A 17,120-nucleotide genomic window follows, 5' to 3' on the forward strand; every position below is an offset into this window, starting at 1 on the left:
TCATACATTAAAATTTTGCAGCCCATCAGAGTGCAAAGAAAAGAAAGCAAAGGATGGCAATAATCTATTGAAAAGATCACTAACAAAAAAATTTGTAGGAATAGTCTTCTATAAATATCTTAATCTACATATTTGTTCTATCAAACTATACTCTATTCCCATTTACTGTACAGAAAGATAACATAGACTCACTTGGATCTCATCAAAATAGATGCTTTTGTGTCATATTATACAGAAAATGAAAAGCAATATGTACCAAAATGGTGTTTGAGATTCTGTGATATTCTTCAATCCAGAACCTTCAACAAAGAAAACTCTGATGCAATTTGACAGAGGCCGTCAAATTTATTTTAAGAAGAGTTTTTGTTTACGGACAACATAGATCCATATATCCCATTGTAGATTGCCTATCGGCAAAATTAAATTTAACAATTACTAATTTGAAACTAGTTTTAAAATCAGATTTCAAGATGCAGACCGATCAGAATACTAGTTTCCAGTTTCTGAGATAAGATTGCGGTCGCAATCTAAAGAGAGTGTAAAATCTAGGATTAGATGGCATCTCGAGGAATAAAGCAACGTGTAAGCAATTATACAAGTTTCGATTTTGATGCTCTAATAAAATAATGTAAATGGCAATTTTAGTCAAAACAGCCGCAGCTATACAACCGCTGGGGATGATTTGCGATATGAGAAGGTATCCTCTCATCATCCCCATTCACCACAAGATATGGCCAAGTCTCTGCACGCAGTCATGGTGCCATTCCCTGTACAGGGGAGCATCAATCCTCTAATGCAATTGGCCCACCTGCTCTCCGAAAAGGGTTTTTACATTACCTTCGTTAACACAGAGTGGTGTCAGCGCCGCATGCTAGATGCTGATGAACAAGCGCCTCTAGGGTTTCGATTCCTGAGCATCCCGGACGGCTTACCAGCAGAGCATGGTCGTCTTACTGATCTTGTTGATTATTTGAGCGCACTGGAAAATTTAGCCCCTGTTCTGGAGCACCATCTTGTTGCCACTCTTTCGGGAGATGTTCCTCCCATCACATGTATTATTGGTGAAGGCTTTATGTCTTGTACTTACCAGCTCGCCCTAAATCTCCGAGTGCCCAGAGTTGTACTCTGGACGATGTGCGCGGCCTTGTCTATTTCTCAGTTTAAAGCCGAATTACTTCTCTCACAGGGACACATTCCTGTGAAATGTAAGTATTCCTAGTTTTCTAATTACATGTCGGGGTAGAAAATTGTTTTGTTATAAATACTTTATGGTGTGTGATTTCAGTGGGAGAAGCGAAGAGGCCCGAGAATTTGATCACCTGTTTGCCGGGGAATCTCCCACCTCTCTTGCCAACCGATCTCGTCTCCTTCTACCGCGCCGAGAGTGCCTCAGATGCTTTAGTCAAAATATTTTTGTATGAAAGCCAAGTGCAAAACAAAGGAGAATATGTGCTCGTGAACACGATGGAGGAGTTGGAAGGAAGGGAAGCAGTAGCAGCACTGTCTATAAACGGCTGTCCTTCTGTGGCAGTGGGTCCTCTGTTTCTTCCCAATTTTCTGGCTCAAAGAGATGTCCTCCGGTCTACAAGTATGTTCGCGGAGGATGATAGCTGTCTTCGATGGCTGGATGCCCAGCAGATGGGTTCTGTGATTTACGTTTCCTTTGGCAGCATCGCCGTCAAATCGAAGCAACAGCTCGAAGAGATCGCGCTAGGGTTAGAAAACAGCCAGAAGCCTTTTCTGTGGGTTTTGAGAATGGATATTGCACAAGGGGAGCCTGGTGATTTGCCCCAAGGGTTTTTAGAACGGATCAGAGATAGAGGGTTGGTTGTGAGATGGGCACCGCAGCTGAAGGTGTTGTCCCATCCTTCTGTTGGGGCATTTCTTACCCACAGCGGATGGAACTCTGTGATGGAGAGCATCAGCTTCGGAATTCCTATGCTGGGATGGCCATATTTTCTGGATCAGTTTCTCAATTGCAGATTTGTGAAGGATGTGTGGAAGATTGGAATGGACTTTGAGGGCGTTGATGTCGATGAAAGCAAGTTTGTTACGAGAGAAGAGGTGGAGAATGGAGTGAGGAGGATTATGGAATGTGAAGAGGCGAGACAACGGGTGTTGAAATTGAAGGAGGCAGCTGTTAAAGCAGTTAGTCCGGGTGGATCTTCTTTCCTCAACTTAAACAAGTTTATCCAAGAGATTGCTCAAATTGCCAAATCCTTTCCACATTGAATACTTACCTCGGAGTTCGTAATTGTCAAGCCATGCCGTCTATGCTTAAGGTTATGAGAGACTATTAAATTTATTTTCAGAATTTCAGGACTTCAACGAGTTGCAGAGTCGTTTTTCCTCCATTAGAATCAGCATTATATCATAACTACTATTCATGCATTAATTAATAGGAGTTTTGTGCACACCAGGTCATATTGATCCATGTTTTATGAATAGTGGTTGTCAAGAATTTATTTTTCATGATATTGAATGGTACATTTAGCATTCATTGTATCTAGGTGATGCTCACAAGGTGAAGCATTGAGTTATTTCATAACTACCATTTACTCAATGGTAAGTCAAATAATGATATTGTTATTTGGTTTCAACTATGTAGCTTTTTAGTCAAACTTGTTGACCCATGTTTCATGAATAGTGGTTCACAAAAATCCATCTCTCATGAAATTGAATGGTACACTTTGCACTCATTGCATCTAGGTGATGCTAATCTATATTATTTCTAAAGTTAGATCCTTTAATCCATTGTATATACTTTATTAAAGTGATATTTGTACTTTTCAACCATCTAATTTCATCTTTCAATATTAATTACGTAGGTTCACTTATGTTGAGTTGTATGCATTTCATTTGATTACTTTTAGTGAAGCATAGCATAAGGCTAAATTTCTTTACATTATTTTTGTGAATTTGTTTGATCCAAGACCTCCTATGGTTTGATCTTAGTGTTGTACCTTCATTGTGTTTAAGATTTTAGATCTTTCATTTTTTATCACCTTATCATTTTTAATATCCAAAAGTGACCTTTAGTATTTTATTTGTACACTACTTTATTTATGTGACTAGCTACTCAAAGTCCTAATCTTCCATTGAGAAGGATTGCTCTAAAACCTACCATGGTTGTGCAATCGAATAAACTCGAAATTTGTTTTGATACTAATGTTAAGAATAATATGAAGGATTATGATCATGATACTCATCGCACAAAAAGAATTTGCAAATGAGCTCTCTAGTTTGGCAATTATTGGGAATCCCACACAACTTGCTAATATGATATACCATGAGTTTATCAATTAGACACATAGATCAAAGATTTCAAGTTACCGCTAAGATTGTGACATCCACTTCTTCACTTAATGCATCTACTTCCTCTCCTTATTCTACCATTTACCCTATCTACCACCTTTATTCACTTGATTGTCATTGTTCACCCCCATAAACCCCATGGTTTGATAGTGTCCGAAAATAAGTGAAGTATAAGGAAATGCTATTTTTCTTTGCATTATTTGGTGAACTTGTTTTATTCTACATCATGTATAGTTTGACGTTAGTGTTGTACCTTCATTGTGTTTAAGATTTTAAATCTTCCATTCCTAATCACATTATCATTTTTTATATTTAAAAGTGACCTTTAGAGCTTTATAAAACCTACTACTTTATTTATCCAACTAGATATTCAAAATCCTAATCTTCCATTGAGAAGGACTGCTCATCTAAAACCTACCATGGTTTTCCAATCTAGTGAACTTAAAATCTATTTTGAAGCAAATGTTGAGAATAATGTGGAGGATTATAATCATGATAGTCTTCACACAACAAGAATTTGCAAATGAGCTCTCTAGATTGGCAAATGTTGGAAGTCCTACACAAATAGCTAATATGTATATTAGACCAAATATAAATAATGATATGCATATGCAATAGGTAGTGAACAAATGTACATATGAGACCTTGTTTATATAGACAAGGTTGACAGATATGACTAACTAGGATGATGCCTAGTGTTTCAATCTTATGCTATGTGACAACTAGGGGATAAGATCACATGTCTACAAGAGACTTCTAGAAATATTCCTAACTCATTAAGTAAATTCTAACCTATGAACATGTTCATAGAAAGGACCCAACTAAGAACTAGTTAGATAATACACCTTGTTCACACTATAAAAGAAAAATCGAATAGGAAATACCCTTGTTCACACCAACAAACCTACATGATGTATTACACCTCATTTCCTATTTCATCTACTACTACTCCACCTACTATATCCACCACTCTTATATATTATGCCATTTCTACTGATCTTACTTCTCATCCATGTCTACTCTCTATTGCATATCACCCATGCCTATCCATACTATCCATTATGTTGGAAATTTGGTATGCTATTCACCTATAGAGAGTTCTTGGTAAGGTTCATAGAGAGATAAGTTGTAGAACTTGTTCTAAGTCGATGTTGTCATTATTTAATCTAGGCTGGTAAAGAATGACAAAGCTAGATACAATTAATTTTGGAAAGTTGCAATCACAAGTTATTTGGAATAGAGCTCACAACTATGTAATGGTTCGAGTAAAATATTGGAGTGCACATGATGGTATAGGCGCCCTTTAATATTGCTAAAGTACAAAATAGTGACAACTAAGAGCATGGTGATCTTCTAAGGGATACTTAGAGGTACCAAAAGCAACTAGAAGTAATCAAATGTTTTACTTTACTACCACAAGCCATGGATGGTGATTGTCAAGAAGACATGCATTACCTTACTCGAAGTCCTCACTTATTGCATTGAAACAACATTTGTTTGGAGGATTTTGGTTAAAGAGTTCATTTTCCTTGTTTTCACCTATACTTGCTATTATCAATGGTGGCTCTATCATAGGGTCTTTTGTGCTCACAAAACATTTGAGACTTGCTATCCCATTTTACATGTACATTGACTGGGAGCAGTTGCAGCTATAACATTTCACAAATATTCCTTTCTCTTGTATATTTTAATGGAGTCCATTGTATTATTCCAGCACTCTTCTTTTTGGTACCGACATGGTGACAAAGGTTGTAGAATTGGCTTTACGCCTACCAATAACATTTGCCAAAACATTATAAAGCCTTTGCAACACAGAGAGTATACCGGTAGAAATTGAGAAAAATGAACTCCACAACAATTAATATTCTTTTAAATAATTAGGTTCCTGTAGTTGTCATAACTTTTCACAATTCATTACATTCACTTTTCACCATCTATAATTTGTGTTTTTATTTTTTATCATTTTGCATTCACTTTTCATGACTCATATATGTTTTGCATTGGAATTCATAATTCATAACTAGTTATGAGTTGTGGATTTTGATTTCACAATACATAACTACTTTTGCATTCATTTTTCACTATTCACACTTACTTGCATTCACTTTTATCCATTCACAACCCTTTTGACATCCAAATTCCATAACTCATGACCTTCTTACATCTGACTTTTGAAAATCACAACTAATTGTGAGTTGTGAATTTGGATTGCATAGCTTTTCACGTGCAAAACTCACAACTACTTGTGAGTTGTGATTTTGTTTGGCACACTATCACCTTCCATAAGTGACAACCTTTTGCATTTGACTTTTCAAAATCACAACTAGTTGTTAGTTATGAATTTGGATTGTAGAACGTTTTTAATTTTAAATTTTTTAAAGAAGTGAATTTATTTAATTTTAATTTTAATTTTTACATCGAGAGGCATAACACTACAACCCAGACATTTTTTTTCCAGTGTAATTATAATGATGAGAAATTTAAAAATTAAAAATTAAAGACTAAAATCTAAATTAAAAAGAAACTTTCTATTATTATTATTATTTATTAAATATGAAAAAATAAATAAATCTAGATTTAAAAGAAACAAATCTAAATTAAAAAGCAACTCATTATTATTATTTATTAAATGCAAAAAAAATAAAAAAATTTAAATCTACATTTAAGAAAACTTCTAATTTAAAACATTATGTTTTAAAATCTAGATTTAAAAGAAACTTCTATTTATTTATTTTTTGCATGCAAGTCATTTCATTTTCTAAGATAAGACTGTAAAAATTATATGAAACTTTTTTTTTCTTTTTTCTTCTATGTAAATCATTTCATATTCTAAAATAAGACTAAATTCTAATAAATATTAATCATGCTATGAAATTAATTAATCTATGCTAAAGGTAAAGATTTTTTTGAATTTGATGTTTCTCCGCCTTCTTTACATAAATTTTATTTATAAAATATAGGCATTGCTAGTATTTAAATTTATTTCACTTCTTTGTGCCCTCTTTTAGAGATTTGTCATAACTTTTAACAAAGGAGGTGATCATAACCTTTAATTATTTATCCATAACACGATGTCAAGAATGGGATTTTAATTTTTTTCCAAAATAGCCTCATAAAAAAGTAAGAATTAAAATCTCATAAATAGTAAAGTAGGTCCTTGTCAAAATTGATTGTGCAACTAAAAAATGGTACTTAAAATATGTTTATAAGGTGGTTTTCCTTGAGGTCTCATAATTTTCAAGATTTTAATGTTTTGGTGCTTTGACCACTACACGGTATGACAAACTTGGAGATGATGGCCTAAATGTAAAACCACATAGTTGAAAACTCTTTAAAAATGCTAGACATTGGATTTAATGTAAAGATTAAAATTTGAGTGTTTCAAAACCGAGGCAACAGAGTTAATGGTTGGAGACAAATATTTTTATAGCCTTTTAAAGGAAAACATTGGATACCAATTAATTTTTTTTAGGTGGAGATGCAAAAAGTTTGAACAAGCCAAAAATGATTTAACATCATTTCTTCAAAGAAAATAAATGTTGGCTAAAGGTACAAATCCACATTGACACACAAAGTCTACATAGAGTATGTTGGTTAATTCCAACTTCCATGAATGTGTCATGTTAGTTAGAGATCATTTTGATTGTACTAAATGAAATTTCCTATTGTTACAATATATTACTATTCCAACACAAAAACATAAATTTATATCTTGAAACAAATGATTATTCTAAGACACTATAGCTCTGACAAAAACCAAAAAGAAAGAAACACCACTGAAACCAGAGCTTACAAACCATTTTAATCTTTTAATATTTTACAGGAAGGTTCATTTGAAATAAGAATGATGGAGTAGTGAAGCCTAGAACATAAAGAGACAAGCCAATTGTAGGTGGAAGTAATTGCGCCTATGTTTATTCCTACACAGTCTTACAAATTGCCTCCATTGCTTCATGCCTTATGTTTTTTTTCCTTGTAATTCTCTTCATCTTTCACTATTTATTAGTAATTTTACTATATCTCGCTCTTTTTTTTTCCTTTTTTTTAAGTGAGGTTTCAGTTGGAATATACATTCCAATATAAACATCAATGAGTAAAGTACAAAGTGTGATATTGCTGTTATGTTTTGTGTTCTTCAAACTTTAATTGTATGCACGTGTGTGTGTATGTATGCAATTTCTCAAGGTTGAGTATACTATTGAGTTTCAAACAACATGCAAGATTAATAAAAATAAATGTAATTTTGGAGCTCGAATAAAAGATCTTCTTCAAAAACGAATAAAAGATCTTCTTCAAAAATAACAGCACAAAATTCAAGGACATCTAGGAGTTCTCACCAACTTGAAAAAGTGACTTGCAACTTAAAAAAGCATTCAAGCTATCCAATGCTTTGATAAATGACATTCACAAAGTCTATGAAGTTGTTTCTCTAATTTTTCAATTAAAACTTTCTACTCTTATTTATTGCAACCTTTTTAGAGATTGGAAGTGGATTCTAAGTTATAATATAAAAAATTTCCTCTTAAGATAATCTATCATAATCTTTTTCCTCCAATCTAAATACAACCATTGTTAAATTTGAAATGGTGAGTGGATTGGTCTAAGTCCAAGTGGTTTAACTTGAGCCTTTATGTTTGGAAATCCAAAGTTGAAACTAAAACACAATTTCTTACATGGAAAATCATACACTATAAAGTTGTTGTGGGAGAATGTCTCTACTTTCTCTCTACCCACTCCACCAAATTACCATAAGTTGGAGACCATTAAACATGGTTTTTGGCTATGTAAACATGCTCAAAAAATTTGGCAAACAATTATAATCGTTATTCCTAATATATTTAACATAAAATTAAGTTGGAAGACAACTTTGCTAGGGTTGCATCTTATCAGAATCTTATCTTATCATTAACATATTTTGATATATATTTGGTTGCTAAGATGCAAAGTTATTTTCTCTAATACCTTCCCTCCTACGAAAGTGATTATGCATGGTCTATTTTCTTGTATTATTTTAGAACAAGACCCTCTCTTGCTAAATCCTTGAAAGAGAATCAACTACAACCTAGAGCTTAAGAGACAAATCTATCAAGTTTAGTCCTAGTTAGTAGATGTTGCTAAAAACCACTATGGATCTCTATTCAAAATTGTGAATTTCATTACAAAGGAGCATGTGTTGGATACTCTTGGAGAGAAGTGATATAAATCTTATTGTAAATTGAAAGTTGAATTTATTTGTTTCACTTAAAGGTTTTAAGTTGTAATGTTCCTCGTTGTAAACCTTTGTTGCAAATGTAGTCAAATTTAGATTTCTCTTGAAAGGCGTCTCTATTATACATTCTCTCTTTAATTAATACATGTATTTTTCCAGTAAAGAAAAATAGAGTTTTCCTAATCCCACATTGGTGATTTTAGTTATATTTACACGCCTTTGCAATTATATAATTATATTCTATGAGATGAAATTATGTTAAATTGACAGTATTTATTATCAAGCACATTTGTAGATATTTTTAATCATACCTTAATGAATGAAATCAATTAAATCTAGACCATCCAACTACATTTTGGGTAATTCACCTTAGAAACAACTTTCTAAAAAATATACATAAATTGTTATATAGGTGTTGGTCCTACAAACTAGTTTGGCATAAATTATCTCTTTTATTTATTCACTATATAGGTAAAGTGGTAAAACTTTATATATAGAATACAGTATAAATAATGAGTATAGTTGAAGTCAATTAAGGGCAAGGTTGAAAGCTTTATATAATTATTGAATATAAGATATCTATGTTTGGATAGTTTTGTTTGTGATTTCTTTTTTATTTTCTAAACTATATTATCTTGGCGATTAACTTAACAATATGTTTGTCTAAGATGTTAATTTTGTGTATAAGTTACTTGAAATGACATGGATTTATCTTGATATTTATTTTCTTTTATATTTTTTTATTGGAAACATGCATTTATATTATAACAAATAATGTACAAAGAAGAAACAAATAATGTACAAAGAAGATGTCTTTCAAGAGAAAGACCAGGAAAGAAAATAAAATTGACTACAGCTGAAACTAAGCTTTACAACGAGAAATATAACAGTATGAAATCTTTAAGTGAAAGAATATAAGAGCAAGTTTCTTATTTTGAAGATTTTTGTGGTAAGTGGTACCTCCTTGTATTAAATCACCAGAAATCGTGCTCAAAACATTCAGTCTAATTCTGGATTTTATAATGACTGTAAGACAGCAACTCGCGTACAACAATTTTGTATTGGTTTTTATACTTTTCAAGGAGTGGTTTTCTTTGAGAAGTGGGTACTACAATGGGCATTTCCTTGGATTTTCGTGAGAGTTTGCATTTCTAAAATGTTAATATTTTGGTACTACCTGCCTGTAGGCAAAGGATTTGTCACATCCCTCGCTCTAGGAGAGAAAGAAAATAAATAAATGAAAAAGTATACCTGGCATTTTATGTTGGAGGCATTTGCAGTAGCTATAGAGAGGTACTTTGCCAAAGAAGAGAATATGGATAAAAATCTCTGAGGCAAGGATGCCTTGAGCAGAGCGAGCTCACCTATCACACCAAGAGGGGAGTATGGCACCCCTCTGCAGCATAAGGACAGTCAGGAGAGGGTACAAGAAAAAATGGATAATAAAGATATGTGAGGAGGATAAATGAGATAGGATCTTTCAAACAATGGCATAGAATTCATTAAGATCATTGGGGCCTATTGCTACTCCATCAATAGGCATTGCAGGCTTTGCTTGTGCTTTTTATGTTCTATCTACTAGTATGGTGTGGCTATGAGGTGTCCTTTGTGATGTATGGGATTGGTATTCAAGGAAATGTTGGTATAGTGAAGTTCATCATCATTGGGAATGAATAACTTGTCAAGAATGTTGACGATAGGGTATTTAATAAGTATATTTTTTTGTAGGTCTTGTTTGGTATGGTGGGGAGATGAAAAGGTACGAGCTTATGATAATCGTCATTTGGTTACTATTATTTTTTTATTCACAACAAGTACTAACATAATCGATTTAACATTTTATTTAATAATTTTGGAGTGCCGACTCTATAACATTTCTAACCATAGTCATGGCATCAAGTCTTTGCCTCAACTCATAAACTTATGCTAGAATGTGCTAGGCTTCCAATGTTTGGATCATCCCTAGACCTAAACCTAGACGTTGAGGGTCCATTCATAATGGCCCTACCTGCATATCTCTTCTTAGGGATTGGAGACTTCATTGTTCACAAGATAATAGAAAATCTCCTTCCTCACATTTGAGATGAGGTCTTTGATCTCTCATTTAAATCACAACTATTCATCTAGCTTATTCTTTTAATGTAATTTAATTACAATAAAATAATAAAAAACACATTCCAATCAAGTATTGATTTCACGTTAATATTATGAACATGAAAAAAATCACGTAGAGACCCTCCCATACAAGCATCACATGTTCACATAACAATTGGCTCAACCATACATCATCTACACCCAATGATTTGATTTACTAGATAGATAAGCATTAAGTACTATAAGACAACAAACAACAACCAAGAGGAAGAATGATGAAATTATGAAAAGATTAAAACAAATAACTCTTACAAAATATCAATCTAAATTCGGGGTGGTATGAAACTGAATTGTTCCAACAATTTTTGCTTCACCATAGAACACGGATCCTTATGTCCTAAATTTCTTTTTTTAGAAAAATATATAAGATCACAAGTGGATCCATTATCCAATCTTTGATCTTTTAAGAGAGGTATCCATTGCCATACTTTCATCAGGAGCTTCCCCTCAAATTTCTCCCTTTGTGCTTCATCAATGGTGGTAATGCAATCTTCAATAGCAATAGACATTTGTTACTTTTTCCTCCAAATGAAATGTTTTTCTTGTTACATGGGAAATTAGTAGTACCATGACCCACTCTACAACAACAAAGACAAATTATTAAAAAGTTTTCAAGTTCAATTTGCTCCACCTAATCACCAAGTTTGAAAGAAAAGTTAATCCTAGTAAGAATCTCCTTGTTTTTCTCCATAAGCACATAGAATCTAGCAAACAGTATATGTTTATGAATTTAGTGACTAAATTAATTTTAAAAAGTTAACCCTAGTAAGAATCTCCTTGTTTTTCTCCATAAACACATAGAATCTAGCAAACAACATATGTTTATGAATTTAATGATTGAATTAGTAGCAAAATATTGTTCAAAAGAATCAACTGTAAGCATGAAAATCTTTTCATCCCAGTACTCCAAAGGTAATCACAACAATCTAATCCAAACAAGCAACTTGATGGAGTCATTATCCAATGGATTAAAGCTCAAAGACCAAATGTTTAAGGCACGGTCCATTAGGCCCCATGCACCAAGGACCTTCTCGCAAAGTCCAAGAGTAGTTATCCGAATTGAAAAAAGAAAATAAGAAAGAATTATTCAACAAAGAAAATACTTGACCTCTCAAATTCCATTTATGAAGAAATCATTAATGTTTGGATGAATCTCCCAGATCGTGAGTTCTTAAGCTAAGCAATTGACTTAGTAGAGAGGAAATCATAGATAGCAATTTGTATCTACCCCTCCACCTTGGCCTGGATAGGGACAATAGCATTTGAACCATTCTCACCACTAGCCACATTCACCTCCTTGAAATCCCTAGGGTGAACACCCATGCCAACACACCCAACAAACACATCATTGTTGTATGCAATATGCATAGCCGCATTAGGCCCAAAAGCCTACAAAGAAGAGAGGGGACTTACATTCTCAAGCTCGCTAAAACAGAAGACGGGGACACTACCAAATAGGAACCATCCAAATGCAACCCCAAGCAAGACTACTACTTTGCCAGCCAAAGCTACCACAAAGCAATCAGACAATTTAAATCACACACATTAAGGTTTGATTTTTAGACTTAAAAATGTTAAACACTTAGAATTGACTGGCATTCTCTAGTCTTAACATTTGGCAATTTGCATTTCTGCATTTCTATCTAATCTGCCTCCATAATGAATTGAACAAGTTGCAAAAAAAAAAAGAAAGAGCAAGAATAAAGTAGCCCAGAAAACGGCTCTAGGGCAGTTGACTGAGCCTTGTGTTCATTCTAAGAAACATTTGACCATCGCAATGGAAATGTGTAGGCACAAGGAATTTTAATTGCTGAATGTATTTGGAATATATCTTCTACTTTGTTTACATATATAACCCACATGTTTTTTCACAAAGTTTGGCTTGACACCTGCCAATAGCATTTGCTTGAAAATTTGGAAAGCGTTTAAAATATATATATATATATATATATATATATATATATATATATATTGAGACCTCATTACATTTTGTGTTGTGCATATCCTACAGTCATGTTGAGACAACACAAATCATACATTATATATTGAATCATAATTGCAGTGGATTTCTAAAATATCTATCATTCTCAGACTGGGATTTCCAAACCCAAAGCAAAGAGTTGAATATCTCTTTGAGGCATTCTATCAAACAGTTCAATGAAAAATTGAGTTATCAACGGGTTAGTCATTTCCCACACTACTTTTTCTTAATTTTTTCATTTTATTTATCAAGAAAAAATGGCCTCCTCTAATCTCTACAAATCCATATATCTACATCAATGGTTTTGCTTGTGAACATTTTTAATTCTAAATATATGCTCTGATAGTCTTGAAGAACACAAACAATTTGAACTAGTGGGTCATATTATAAGCCATCAAAACCAATCTTAAGCTACAAAGTTAGAGCCACAACAATAGGGGTGCATAATAAGTAAAATGAACCAAGATTGATTCTAACGCTAATTTCAAGATTCACATTACCTCTACACCCCCCATACTATTGTTTGAAGGTAGTTGTCAACTTGTAGAAGCCGATAATGGGTATAAGAAGAAGAAGCTTATCATTTATCAACACATTAGTCCAATTGTCCTCACATAACAAAGTCCAAGTCCGATCGATTACACCTATTAGAAGTGCACATCCAAGGCTTGCTAGAGTAGCAAGTTGTGTGTGCCATTTTAGGCCTAGATGCACCTATGCCGCTTGTCACCTACAATAATTTAATGAGCTTAGGTGATAACATGGAACATATAAAGTCAACATCATAGATATTAACTAGAATGTACTTACATAAATCCCCATGTGTGAGATACACATGAAATTGCATGTCTTAAGTTCAAGCCAAAGAAGCTATAATACCATTTAGAGCATATTATAATGATAAGACATGAATTTGATAATTATTGATTTAACATTGAGTTTCGAATTGTTAGCACTTTCTATGATATCGTATTTTTGTGTCATATTACTTCTCATCACAAAGGAACAACATACATAATGAGTATCATATACCTAGAAATGAAATCCATAAATGAATGAAATAAGCATCTCATAATTGGTTATATAATGGTTTGTCATAGTATATGTACAACAATTAAGAACTATAAATAAAATATAACAAAAATGGAATGAACAATACAAAAGAACACATAATTTCTATTGGGTCATTGCCAAAGTAAATTCTTGAGAAACTTTACTTGGAAGTGTAGATGGTTAAAATAGGAAGTTCTCTAGATGCCTCCCATTACTCTTCACATGTCTGCCAAAACATATTTATATAATTAAGGAAGTAATGAGCATACATCAACATATCCTAACAATAGTGCATGCACAATTTTAACTTTTTATAGAAGAAAACAATAAAATGACATATCGATAAAATGACAAATAATTACACTATATGCAAATCCAAGTAGTAACCATTAGAGTGAAATATCCCAAAATGTAGTGTGTTAACAAACATAGATTCATTGATACGTTAATCATCCACATTGTTGCTTCACCTCTCAATAAGTTTTGTAAGTTTCATCATGGTTAGGGTTGTTCCAAAATTTATGTTTTATTTCTTTCCCCCATGCATTTATTTTCATAATGCTCCCCTTCACTAAACTTATAATGAGTCACATATTTTCTTCTCCATTATCCTTGTCCTTGGCCTCTGCCACTTCCTCCTCTATAATTGTTATAGTGGTTGTGAATTTAATTTGAAGGATAGTTGGTAGCAAGGTGTCCATCCATGGTTTGTGGTGCCATATTTTATCCACTATTGATATTGTGCTATTTTTCTCCATTATGGTTGCTTGTAACCATGGTCTCATATATAAAATCCCTTTATAGTCAACCCTTGATCTTCAACATTCCCTTTTACATAGGTCCATTATCTTCACAATGGTGATTACACCTTCTTTTTTCATCTTCCTCTCTTAACTAAAATTGAAGGGATGAACAATCATCTATTTCATAACTACCCCATTCCTCACAAATTTTGCAATATAAACTTTTCAATTTGCTTAGGATGTGTTAGCCTCAAATTTAAACTCAAAAAAATTAAGCTTTTGCATCAAAATTCTTATGTTGATTAATTTGTAATAAAACTTTCCCTAATGACCTTTAAATGCTTAATATCTCACCATCTTTCAAAGTATAACCTACACTATTTTGATTGAATCCCTTAGAAAGAAGTGATACAACAAAGTGAAATTACAAAAATAGGTAAATTCCAAAATCTATACAAGATGGTGGAAATCCTCTTATGGGGATATTTTTGATGTTATTTTGGATTATGTGACTATTTTCTAGGTAAAAATGCCTTTAGGATATTTTTTTGTTAGAACATTTATGAAAATAATTAAATCTCAAGTTAGAAAACATCTTCCTATTTTGTTTGTTTGAGATATAATGTACCAAAAGAAGGCTTAGTTTCTCTAAAAATAACAGTTCTACTCTATTACCTTTCTTTGCAATAGGGTCCCAAATCTTGTATCATTTCACACCATTACTATACTTGATGAAGATACATTTGACAACCTTGTTGTCTAACTTTGTTTGCCACTCATTTGGCACACGTGCACATGCCTCACAACCAAAAACTCTAAGATGTCTCAATAAAGGCTTCAAGCCCAACTATGCTTCAATAGGTGTTTTATCAACAAGAGATGATGTGGGAGACTTGTTAATTAGGTAGTAGGTACTAGCAATAAATTTACCCAAAACAATTGTTCTAGAACAACACCACTCAACATACTTCTAGCCATTTCCATTAGTCTCCAATTCATTTTTTTTCTAACTCTATTATGTTGTGGAGAATATAAAGTTATCTTTTGTCTATGAATGCCACAATCTTTAAAGAATCTATCAAAATCATTAGAGAAAAACTCACTACCATTATCAATTCCCAACCAGTTTATTTTATTTCTAGACCGTAATTTAACCATTTCTTTAAATTCATTAAATTGAGTGAAAACTTTATATTTTCTCTTTAGAAAATATACCCATGTCCTTCCTTTATAACAATAAATAAATAAAACATAATATATGGATTTTTCAATGGAAGGAACATTTAAAGACCAAACACATCAGAATGAATAAGATCCAATACATCATATATTTACAATAACTTGAGTAAACCTGAACGCGGTTTTGTTTTACATTAATGCAATGCTCACATAAAATAAAATCAAGATTACAATCAGTTAAACCATCAACAAGGTTTCTATTTTTCAAGATCCTCAGAGTCTTTTCTCCAATGTGATCATGTCTTGGGTGTTATAACATAGTCTTCTTTGTAGGTAATTTTGATTGAAAAGAAAGAGTATCATTGGGCACCCAAAAGCCACGACCATCCACTAAAGGTGAAACCCTCACCTCTTTCAATGAAGTAGCCACATATCTTATTTTCACAAAATTATTTTTATACTCAACAGTTTACACATCAAGCTTATACAATGCATGTACAAAATCTTTAATACCTCTAGAAATCACCATAGCACCTCTAACCATCTTCAAAAAGACTACTTGTCAATAGGTACGTCTATTATTTTTCTCATAGATAATATGTTTCATGCCAATCCATGTATATGAAATACACCATTACAAAAAAATATTCTACCATCAAGAAACTTGATTCTAACTTTACCACAACCAATAATACTTAAATGAGAATAATAACTCAAGTACACCTAACCTCCATCAAATTCATCACATTCAAAAAATCAATCTCTATTAAAGGTCATATGGAAAGATGCATCTCAGTCAATTTACCATGAATCATTACCTACACAAGTTGCCAAAGCTACAACAAATAAATCGTCATCTTCCTTCTTAGACTCTAAATTAGAATCAAGTTTCTTATTTTTCTTCTTCTTTCCTTCTTTGCACTCCTTATGGAAGCATCCAACCTTACCATAGCTTCAACAAATGACTTTGGACTTTTTAGGAGATTTGGAAATCGCCTTGGACTTGGATTTATCACACTTCTCCTCATTCTTGTCTTTCTCCTTAGGTCTTTAATGAATATTTAGGGCCTCCCTGGAACTAATGGATACCTTCCTTATTTCTTCATGTTTAGAAAGTTATTATTTCTCACTATGTTTAATTCTTGAAAAGAAACATAAAAATGTAGGCCCATTTTTTTTCTTGTAGGAAGGATGCAAGTTGTGTAGAAAGTTATTGTTTCTTAGTATATTTATTTCACCTCTACTTGGTTATTTGTTGATTATCATTTTGAGAAGTTGTAGATGGTTTTGAGGGATTTCATATGGTTTGATGGAAAAGGTAATACAAAGAAGCATGGTGTAAATTGGTCATGTTGTTGCTTTCCAAAAAGTTTATGAGGCTTTGGGCTTAAGGATTTAAGGTTTCGAGGAATTTCTCTAGCAGTTAAATGTATTTTAAAATATTGTGATGGCTTTGAGCCCTAGAAATTTTGATTATTAAAAAACC

The 17,120-nt window shown here is 32.8% G+C and overlaps 1 protein-coding gene across 1 annotated transcript; it reads left to right on the forward strand.

The window, feature by feature from the left end:
• The first annotated feature begins 480 nt into the window (after positions 1 to 480).
• Positions 481 to 2,600, forward strand: LOC131076873 (UDP-glycosyltransferase 85A8). The gene is made up of 2 exons (XM_058014217.2): positions 481 to 1,205; positions 1,286 to 2,600. Exons 1-2 carry the CDS (start codon positions 731 to 733, stop codon positions 2,230 to 2,232), a joined length of 1,422 nt encoding a protein of 473 aa, XP_057870200.1. The 5' UTR covers positions 481 to 730; the 3' UTR covers positions 2,233 to 2,600.
• The last annotated feature ends 14,520 nt before the right edge of the window (positions 2,601 to 17,120 follow it).

The sequence above is a fragment of the Cryptomeria japonica genome, chromosome 10 (genome assembly GCF_030272615.1).
Source record: "Cryptomeria japonica chromosome 10, Sugi_1.0, whole genome shotgun sequence".
NCBI classification, from domain to species: domain Eukaryota; kingdom Viridiplantae; phylum Streptophyta; class Pinopsida; order Cupressales; family Cupressaceae; genus Cryptomeria; species Cryptomeria japonica.